Source organism: Ursus maritimus, unplaced genomic scaffold (assembly GCF_017311325.1).
Source record: "Ursus maritimus isolate PB19 unplaced genomic scaffold, ASM1731132v1 scaffold_7, whole genome shotgun sequence".
Taxonomy (NCBI): Eukaryota; Metazoa; Chordata; class Mammalia; order Carnivora; family Ursidae; genus Ursus; species Ursus maritimus.
This window is the reverse complement of record NW_024426885.1, coordinates 33,549,610-33,560,954: the sequence shown is the minus strand read 5'-3', so window position 1 is coordinate 33,560,954 and position 11,345 is coordinate 33,549,610. Positions and strand designations below refer to the sequence as shown.

The window sequence follows — 11,345 nt, the reverse complement described above, 5'->3', positions numbered from 1 at the left end:
CTCCATCCATTCTGAATGACAGCCTTGCTGGATAAAGGATCCTTGGCTGCATGTTTTTCTCTGAAAGAGCTTTAAAAATGCCCTCCCCAACCCTTTCTCTCATTCCAGGTCTGTGTAGACAGGTCTGACATAATTCTGATACCTTTGCCTTGGTACGTGAGAAATTTCTTTCCCCTGGCCACTTTCAGTACTGTATCCTTGGATCTAATATTTGCGAATTGCACTATGACGTGACGTGGCGTAGGTTTGTCATGGTTGAGCTTGGGAGGGGTCCTCTCTGCCTCTTGGACACGAATGTTTGTTTCCCTTGCTAGATTAGGGAAGTTTTCAGCTACAATTTGTTCAAATATCTCTTCTAGACCTCTGTTTTTCTCCACCCCCTCAGGGATGCCGATGATTCTGACATTGGAATGTTTCACTGAGTCAGTAATCTCCCATAACCTACATTCCTGAGCATGGATGTTTTTGAGTTCAGATTCTATTTTAGCTTTTTCTTTTACTAACCCGTCCTCCAATTCGCTGATACGTTCTTCTGCCTCATTCACCCTGGCCGTCAGAGCCTCTAGTTTTGACTGCATTTGGCTCATAGAATTTTTAATTTCTGCTAAATTCGCTCTCATTTCTGCCCTTAGAGATTCTATATTCCCATTAACATTTTCGTTAATACTTTTTTCAAGTCTACACATCATCTTGACCATTGTTACTCTGAATTCCATTTCTGATAATTTGGTTCATATCCATATCATTAGGTTCTGTGGCAGAGGCCACAGACTCATTGTCTTTTCTTTTGCTGGGGACGGTTCCTTCTCGTCATTCTGATGAGAAGAGGTTGTGGGGTTGTCCAGAGCCCAAATTATTGACCGGGACCCAGGCCATGCGCCCTTGTTTTATAGGGATCTGAGGGATGTGGGCTTCTTGATTTTTCAGCCTGCCTTCTGGGGGAGGGGCCTGCTGCGCCAATACTGAGGCAACCCTGTTTGGGTAGAGTCTCCGTGTCCCCTGCGAGGGGAGATGGGGATGGGCACACTGTGAGCCAGTATTTCCAGGCTTTTGTTCTCCGGTGGCTTTCCCTGGTGGTTTGCTGTGCCTCTTCTGAGAGAGTAGCAGTGGCCGAATCTCAGCCTCTGTCTCAGAACAGAGGGATCACGGACCGTTCTCCACTGATGTTCTGGCCACTTTAACTCTGTTTCTGTTGGTGCTGCTCAACCCTGCAGCATCCCGGGATGTACGCCCCACATCTAGCGTCCCAGCCCTCGCTTCCAGAGCCGGCACGTCTCTGTCCTTTGTGTTTCTAACACCGCCAGCCGCCAGCCGCCCCCGTGTGCTCCCGGAGCTCCTGGTCTCAGTCTGGTTCCAGTGAGCACACCAGTGCTCCGTTTCAGTCTGGTGGTGCGCGTTCCCTGGCTCACGGTCTCAGTCTGCTCTCTCACAGGTGCCGTCCGCGAGTCTGCCCACTCCCCCGTGCAGGTGGCTACCGCTTCCTGGCTCCCGAACGTGGTGGTTCCCTCCCCCTTCCGTTTATCTTCCAATATCTGTGCACGGTTTCACGGCTCCCCGCTTCGTACCTCAATACTCAGTACTGGAGATGTTCATTTGTAGAGATCCAGATGTACCTTCCTGCATCTCAGGGTGATTCCGTGGATGTTCAGGCTGGTCTGGTGCCTATCCAACTCGACTCAGGGGACTGCCTGAAAAAGGGGTCCCCTACTCCTCCGCCATCTTAACTCTTCCAAAATTATTAAATTATATAGGAGAGAAAAGGGTAAAGAAAGGGGGGGTAATCAGAAGGGGGAATGAAGCCTATATTTATATTCTTGATTGCCTAGCCCCAAGTATAGTGCTTTACACAAAGTAACTTAGTAAACAGTCCCTTTTAAGACTACATTAACATTTTCAGAATGTGAATGTACTACTCAATAAATTACCTCTCCTTGCATATTAACTGATTCCTTGGCATTTGTGTAAAGTAAGTAGTTTATGGTCTTCTAGTAGTTTCTTAACCTGTAACTTGCCTTTTTAAAAAATTTTAATTCCAGTATAGTTAACATACAGTGTTATATTAGTTTCAGGTGTACAGTATAGTGGTTCATCAATTCTGTTACTCAGTGTTCCTCAAACTAAATGTGCTCTTAATTCCCTTTACTTATTTCAGCCATCCCTCCACTCCCCTCCCCTCTGGTAAACGTCTGTTTGTTCTCTATAGTATAATTTTCCTTTTAACCCCTTATTTTAAAACACTGTTTAGAAAGAAATAGAATTAGGTGAAACCTCTCACGATATTTTAGGGAACAGAGTCTTATTTCTCCCCACGCCCACGCAGTCTTATTTTAACTACCTTGTTCACCATCATGATTTACAAAACTGTGCCTTTATTTCCAGTCTCTCATCAAGACCCTAGACCATTTATCAGTGAGATAGCAATCATCCACTGTGGAAACTGCATCCTCTTGAGATCTTCCTTACCTCAGCAAATGTCTCTGATGAGGTGACACTTAACATCATTTGTCCCTTTGCCCTGTTTAGAAACCATAGATACATCCAGATTACACCTTCCTTCATAATTCTCATTTAGTTTTTAAATCCTGTCTGTATATTCTACTTCTTAAAGCTCTTGTTTTTGCCACCTCCTTTCTGCCCCCACTAGGACAGCTTTAATTCAGATCCTTATCACCTTTTATCTAGATTATTCTTCAGTATTTTGCACTGGCATCTGTTCATTGTTGTCCTTTTTCCAGTTTATCCTCCACATAGTGGACCTATGACATTTCTCTGCCTAAAACCTATAAATGGTACTCCAGGATAAAATCTGGGTGCCTCAGTTTGTCCACCTGCCTGGTCTCATTACACCTTGTCTTTTGTATACTCGATACTCCAGTAGGACTGCATTACCTATGGTTTACTCCCTCCCACACTCATACTTTTTCTTACCCCTTATGTTTTTGCTTGTTTTGTTCCATCTTTCTGAAATGCTGTTCTTCCATAATCTGATTAGAAGTATTTCTTTTTCATCTTGAAAGACTCTACAGAGCTCATGGCTTCTCTATAAAACTTTCCATGAGATGTCACCCACCTACTCTGATAAACTTAACCATTTCTTCCTTTGTGCTATTTATATAACACATTATTATAAACATTATTATTTGTTTTCCTATCTGTATCTCCAATAGGTTGAGAACAAAGATTTTGCATTTATCTTCATGAAGTAAGGAATTTTCATCACAATTACCCAGAACCTGGCGCACAATAGGTGCTCAATAAATATTAGTCAAGCTGAATTATTGATTAAAAGAAAGTTGATGATTGGACAGCAAGTATATTTGGACAGTCTGGGTTATGCTACGATAACAAAAATCCCCCATATCTTGGCCAATGAACACAGACATTTTATTTCTCACACAGAAGTCCCTAGTGGGTCTAGTAGTCCAAGATCCAGGCTGTTTGCATTTGTGTTTCTACATTCTCAACATGTGGTCTTCCCTATTACCATGGGAAAGAGAGTCACATATTTAGCTCATAAGTTAGGCTTGAAGCAACACCTATCACTTCCATTCACAACCCAGTGGCCAAAACTGGTGATATAACTGTGCCTTTGCAAGAGGGCTGTGTAGGAGAGCACAAGTGTACTGGGTGAATAGTAACTGTCTCTGCCTTACTAAATATAAAAAGTCCTTTTGTAAATACGACACTTTGAAAAGACTAAGTAAATGGAAGACACTGTTTCATCTTCAGGGAACTTATGATCTAGTTGGGAAGAGAGAAAAGACTTACGGTTAGAGAATTGTTCCTATCAAGAAATACACTGGAATACTCTTCATTTCATGGCTTTGTTTTTAGTTATAGATAATGAGTTTGTTCAGACTACACATCTTTTTTTTATTATTATGTTCAGTTAGCCACTGTATACTACGTCATTAGTTTCTGATGTAGTGTTCAGTGATTCATTAGTTGCATATAACACTCAGTGCTCATCACAACACATGCCCTCCTTAGTACCCTTTACCCTGTTACCCCATCCCTCCACCCCCCTCTCCTCCGAAACCCTCAGTTTGTTTCTCGGGGTCCATAGTCTGTCATGGTTCATCTCCCTCTTGATTTCTTCCCCTTCAGATTTCCCTCCCTTCCCCTGTGGTCCTCTGTGCTGTTGCTTATGTTTCACATATGAGTGAAACCATATGATAATCATCTTTCTCTGCGTTACCTACTTCACTTACCATAATCCCCTCCAGTTCCATCCATGTCGATGTAAATGGTGGGTATTCATCCTTTCTGATGGCTGAATAATATTCCATTGTATATGTGTACCACATCTTTTTTATCCATTCATCAGTTGAAGGACATCCCAGCTCCTTCCACAGTTTGGCTATTGTGGACATTGCTGCTATGAACATTGGGGTGCATGTTCCCCTTCATTTCACTATATCTGTATCTTCGGGGTAAATACCTAGTAGTGCAATTGCTGGGTCGTAGGGTAGCTCTATTTTTAAGATCTTGAGGATCCTCCATACTGCTTTCCAAAGTGGCTGTACCAGCTTGCGTGTACCAGCTTGCATTCCCACCAACACTGTAAGAGGGTTCTCCTTTTTCCACATCCTTGCCAATATTTGTTGTGTCCTGTTTAGTTATTTTTTGCCATTCTAACTGGTGTAAGGTTGTATCTCATTGTGGTTTTGATTTGTATTTCCCTGATGGCTAGTGATGTTGAGCATTTTTTCATGTGTCTGGTAGACATTTGCATGTCTTCTTTGGAGAAGTGTCTGTTCATGTCTTCTTCCCATTTTTTTTACTGGGTTATTTGTTCTTTGAATGTTGAATTTAATAAGTTCTTTATAGATCTTGGATATCAGCCCTTTATCTGTAATGTCAGACTGCACATCTTCAGAATTGTTTTAGGGTCACCTGGCTGGTGCAGTTGGTGAAGCATGCAACTCTTGATCTTGGGGTTGTGAGTTCAATCCCCACGTTGAGTGTGGAGATTACTTAAATAAATAAATCTTTTTAAAAAAAGAATTGTTCTAGAATAAAAAACTACAACTAAAGTGCTGAGAGGATATAAAACAAATGGGAAGAAGAGATTGCATATGAATTTTGAGGGACAAGGTTTATTTGGTATTGAATTTTAGAATTGTCTAATAAAAATGCTTTTACAGTAATTGTCTTTTTTTTTTAAGTATTGTCTTATATCGCTCTAGTGATATGTTTTTTTAATGTTAAATTTTCAATTCTTCTTTCTTAACAGGGACATTTTTGAAGAAGATAATTATAGCCCCATCCCTATTGTTAATGAAGAAGAATATAAAGTAGTCATCAGTAAATTTCCCTTTCAAGATCCAGACCTTGAAAAGGTACAAGCTAGTTTTTAATTCAAGAATTTCTTAAACATAAATTCATAATAGTTATTGCTACATAATATTAACCTGACATTAAGTGAGAGTGGCTTCTTTTGAGACCTTTGTTGCAGTTATGTTATTTGAGAAAACGAATAATGTTTTATTAACTTTTAAAGATTATGTTACTACTACTACTGTTTTTGTGAAGTTAAGAAGGGACTTTCCTGGAGATACTAGGAGCGGTTGTCCAAAATGTTAGGTAAATTCCCAGGACAGGTATTAGTAACATTATGTGGATTCCAAATTAGATAAAGTAAATGTTAAGTAGATTATAGAAATAAGAATATATTCTAGGGNAAGAGAGGAGAATTTATTTGAAATGTTCATCACTGCGGAAGATCTTATTTTGTGTTTTCTTTTCTAGAAATATACTTCTGCAGAAAGTTTATCTTGGTTAAATTAGAGGTGTATGAAGGCAATTGCCAACTGTAGATTTTTTTCTTGAAGTAGGAATATGTATTTTTGGAGGCAAGATATCTGAACAAAAGCCAGGGTAGAGAAAGAAAATAGGCCAGCATGTAGCATATTGTGGGAACACACATGATTGCATATGTGTGTTCATACCTGCACACAAGCACACAATTGTACCTATCCAGTATCTCTGGGCAAAATCAGCTCTCCTGGGAAAAGGGTATTGTATTTTCTGTTATTGTCACTTTTTTATTCTTTTTTTTCCTCTTTACTCTTCTTTATTATTTTCGAACTCTTCTCTACGTTTGTATTTCTTCACAATGAAGAACAACAGTGAATTTCGAATGAATTGTGTGAACTGTGACTATAAATTTTTATTTTTTTTATATACATGAACTAGGAATACTATGTGTAGTAGTCACTAAATATAGGACCACGTAATCAAATGCAATTAAAATAGCTTTTAGATTATAGCTAAGACTGCCATCACATGTACATAATAGTTGTATTCTAATACACACAAAAGACCAGAATATTCTACATTCTACCAGAATATTTTACATTCTATACGTTGTAGCTTGGTTTTATTTTGTTTTAGTTATTGGTAATAAGTTTTTTCAGGCTATAGCGTCTGTATTAAGAGCATTGGATTTGGTCCAGGTTCATATGCCAGCTCTGCCTGTGACTTATTATGGGTAGATGACTTACCCTATTTGGACATTTGTGCCACATCTGTCAAATGAGAAGGTTGAACTAAATAATCTCTAATGTCCTTTCTAATTACAATAAATTATTCTAAATAGATTTATAGTTAAAAGGAAGTTTGACTTTGTAGGGTGCTTCCAAAATATGTAGTACCTCTTAAGATTAAGCTCGTTAGGAGTTGTATTTATTGGTTCATATATTATTAAAAAGAAGAACTAATGTTGAAGTAAAAGCTACATGGAAAATTTAAATGTGCAAACTTTAAAAGAAATCTCATTAAATTATTTAGTATAATTTGGTATCATTGGGTATACTCCATTTTTTCCCCTAATTTGAGTATAATTTTCAATTAAAACTATTAGAAAAGATGTAAAACTGTCTCTCAAAAAACTCTAGTTATATTTTCAACGTAAATTATATGTAAACAAGTAGTAAGACTGAACATATATACAAAGATCTGTCTTTTTGCAGATAACAGTGCTAATTTGATTAGAACCCTTTGGCTAAAACAAGAACATATTCATATTGTCTTTAATGTCATTAAAATAAATTCTTAAAGCTGAAATGTCTTTCAAATAGTACTGGGTTCATTATTCTGTAGAGCATAAATTGGAGGTGAGTTAGCACTTACATTATTATCAGGTGATCTTAAAGAATAGCAACTTTTTGGTTGGTTTTTGTAGTACTCCTGAATGAGTCTCCAAATTTGGAAAGGTTGACTCTACCAGTTATGGAGATACACTGTGTATATGAATGTTTTCATTACCAGCCAGTTTAAGTTTCCTTCTGCTGGAGGTACCTAAGAATACCTTTGTTCATTCAAATATTTATCATTCACCTGCTATATAGTAGACACTGTGCTATTTGGTGGTTTTTTGGTCTCTGCTGTCAAGGAGCTTATAGTCAAGTGAGGGATAATCAGGACATTACAATTCACAGAATTTGGCATGCCTTAAGATAGAGGAAGCAGCATGCAGAAAGGCTCTAATTCTGTTGTATGAAGTGCAAGGTTGATAAAGCACAAGAGACAAAGATCAAGAAATGAAGATGAAGTAGAAAGGGCCAGACTATAATAGCCCTTTTAAACAGTGTTAGAGAGTTCAACCTTTATCCCGAGGGGTACTGAGAAGTCACAACAGGGTTGTAAGAAGTAAAACCATAATCAGATTTGTGCTTTAGAAAGATCTCTCTGGGGGCGCCTGGGTGGCTCAGTCAGTGAAGCGTCCGACTCTTGATTTCAGCTCATGTCATGATCTCAGGGTCATGAGATCAAGCCCTGGGCTGGGCTCTGGCTGAGCATGGAGCCTGCTTACGATTCTCTCTCTCTCCCGTGGCCACCTCTTCCTTGCTCACTTTCTCTTTCTCTCTAAAAAAAGAAAGGAAGGAAAAGACAGAGGACAGAAAGAAGGAAGGGAGGAAGGAAGGAAGGAAGGAAGTACAGGAGATGGAAGAAAGCACAAGGAAGGAAGGAAGTACAAGGAAGGAAGTATAAGGAAGGAAGTGAAGTACAAGGAAGGAAGGAAGTACAAGGAAGGAAGGAACGAAGTATAAAGAAGGAAGGGAGGGAGGAAGAAAGATCTGGCTAATGTGTGGAAAATGGATTGGAGAAGAGTAAGACTAGTGGCTGGAAGACCAGCAACCATTGTTGCAGTTATCTTGGTAAGAGAGATTGGTGACCTGAGTGGGAGTCACTGCCATGGAATTTGATTTAAGAGATGTTTAGGTGGGGAGAACAATGGGAGTTGGTGATTATTTGCATGTGAGGGATGATGAAGATAGAGGGGTCAAGTATGATAACCAGGTTTCAGCCTTAAAGGATGGTAGCATTCACTAAGATAGGAAACACAGGAAGAGCAGATTTAGAAGGAAAGGATGATTTCACTGTTAGATCTACTGAGTATATGCCAAATGTCACAGCCAAATGGAAGTGTCTAAGTGGTAGTTAGATATATGGATTTGGACTTCAGGAGAGTAGCCTGGAGTTGTAGATTTGGGAGATATTGGTACTTGCAAGATGATTGAAGTCATGAGGTTAGATGAGATCATCCAAGGACAGTACGTGTGGTAAGAAGAGAAGACATGGGCTAGAACCCTGAGGCATAGCAATAATTTTAAGGGTTGGCTAGAGGAAGAGGTACAGAGAAGATAAAGAAATAAGAGAAAAATCAGTTTGGAGCATGGATGCCAAGGAAGGAGAGATCATTTAAGAAGCAGGAGGGAGCTAACTGTGTCAGATACTTCAGATAAATCAGGTAACAAGAGAGCTGGAACAGTCCATTGGATTTAACATCTAAGAGGTCATTAGACACCTTGGTGAGTGAGGGTACTTTCACTGGTTAAACTAAATTGCAGCAAATATGAAGATAGAAGTATAGATTAGAATTTATTAAGTATAAATAGGGGCTTTGGGTAAAAATCTTGGAGAGAATTTACCTTTTAGAGACTGAGAATTTGCTAATAGATGTTGGCTGATAAAGCAGTTTAGCCAAAAAGCACCCTGTAAACCATTGGCTGCGCTGCTGTAAGGTACTAGAGGAGTTATGGAATGAAATTGATGTTTCGTTGAATTGATGTCAAGCCTTCACTGAAGGGGAATCTTTAGAATCAATTGATGATACTAAGCCAGGAAGAGGGCCATAACTTTCATGGCCAACGTGACTCTTGTACTGTGAATGCAAATCAACAGACAGCTAGGCATCTTTCGCAGGATACCTTTGTCAGAATATACAGTGGTGTTGATATATGCTTTCTCTGCTTCTTAGAAGTCTGATTATATGATTTAAGAGACAGGTCAATTTCCACGTTATTTTCTTCAGAAATATTTTGGTTTGGGGCACCTTAGGTGGCTCAGTTGGTTAAGTGTCTGCCTTCGGCTCAGGTCATGATCTCCAGGTTCTGGGATCAAGCCCCATATTGGGCTCCCTGCTCAGCAGTGAGTCTGCTTCTCTCTCTCTCTCCCTCTACCCCTCTTCCCCACTCATTCTCTTTCTCAATAAATAAATAAATAAATAAAATCTTAAAAAAATTTTTTGGTTTTTTAAAAAATCTCAAGCATAACAAATATAATAGACTTTGAGATGCTTTTATTTCCTATTCAAACATGAAAGTGATTTATTTTTTTATATTTTTAGGTGATTAGAATATCTTTTTCTAAAATTTCAAAAGCAATATTAACTTTGTTTTTCTTTCTACAGCAATCTTTCCCAAAGAAATTTCCCATGTCTCAGTCAGTGCCTCATATTTATATTCAAGTTAAAGAATTTATTTACGCTAGCCTGAAATTTTCAGAGTCACTTCACCGGAGGTAAGTTTACTAATAAGAAATATATCTTTATCATAGCTCTTTTTACAAAACATTAACACTTGATTTTCAAGCCTTGATTCTTTAATGGATTATTATCTCATTGGAAAGGCTTACATATTTTAGCGACATTGGGGTTAAGTTGCTGTAAATTTGATGTCATATATTTTTTTACTTTCTGTAATGTCAGTATTCAAACTTACATAAAAATAGAGATCGGAAACTCCTGTGTTCTCAGCATCTGTAACAATAACATTTTGCCCTATTTTCCTAATTTTTTTTGCTTAAGTATTTTATTTTTAAAAAATATTTATTTGAGAAAGAGAGAGCACACACACCCAATGGGCAAAGGGAGAGGGAGAGAATCCCAAGCAGACTCTGTGTTCAGCGTGGAACCCCATGTGGGGCCCATCTCATGACCCTGAGATCATGACCTGAGCCGAAACCAAGAGTTGGACATAACCAACTGAGCCATCCAGGCACCCCTTTGATAAGTATTTTAAAAAGCAAATTCCAGAAATAATGACATTTTAGCCCTAGAAACAGTATGTGTTTCTAAAAAAATAAAGGCATTTCGTTATTTAACCATCACGCTTGACAAAATTAACACTATTCCATGATATCAATTCCCTAGTCCATAACACTATATTCTTGATTGTTCCCAAGATGTCTTTTTACCATTGGTATGTTTGTTTGCTAATAACAGTTTGCTACTGTTACTCTTTGTAGAATTTTTATTAAGTTTTTAATTTTAATTCCAGTATGGTTAATACAGTGTATTAGTTTCAGATGTACAATGTAGTGATTCAGTAGTTCTATACATTACTTAGTACTCATTATAAGTATACTCTTTAATCCCCTTCACCTACTTCACCCATCCCTTCTCTGATAACCAGCAGTTTGTTCTTGCTCTCTCTTTTTTTCCTTTGCTCGTTTGTTTTGTTTCTTAAATCCCACATATGAGTGAAATCACGTGATATTTGTCTTTCTCTGACTGCCTTACTTCACTTAGCCTTATAGTCTGTAGCTCCAGCCATGCTGTTGCAAATGACAAGATTTCATTCTTTTTTTATGGCTGAATGATATTCTGTTGTATGCACACACACACACACACACACACACACACACACACATATACACACCACTTCTTCACCCGTTTATCTATCAATGGACACCTGGGCTGCTGGAATTGGTATATTTGAATTAGGGTCCAAATAAGGTTCACACCTTGCATTTGTTGTTAAGTTTGTTTTCCAATATTCCTTCTTTTTTTTTCCTTTTTTTTTTTTTTAGTTGTTTAGATCTTATTTATTTTAGTTTTTCTATTGCTCAGGTTACCAATAACTAGATAATATCCCCACTTTGTGTCATTCACTTGTCAAAAACTGATATTCTTTATAGTTTTGTTTTTCCTTAATTAGGTTTAAAGTGAGGATTCAAAAAATTCAGTGGAATTAAAGAATGTTACAGCGAATTGGTATCATATTCAGTAACAGAGAGCAGTACAGCAATTGTTAATAGCAGTAGCGAACTTGATTTTA

General features: G+C 38.2%; 1 protein-coding gene across 3 annotated transcripts in view; it reads left to right on the top strand.

Moving 5' to 3' along the window:
• EXOC6 (exocyst complex component 6) overlaps window positions 1-11,345 on the top strand; it is a 228,117-nt gene that overhangs the window by 110,328 nt on the left and 106,444 nt on the right. For all 3 annotated transcript variants that reach the window (XM_040623792.1, XM_040623793.1, XM_008696251.2), the window contains exons 14-15: window positions 5,237-5,342; window positions 9,698-9,807. In XM_040623792.1, the coding sequence (XP_040479726.1) occupies window positions 5,237-5,342; window positions 9,698-9,807 (216 nt within the window). The remainder of the gene's footprint in view (window positions 1-5,236; window positions 5,343-9,697; window positions 9,808-11,345) is intronic.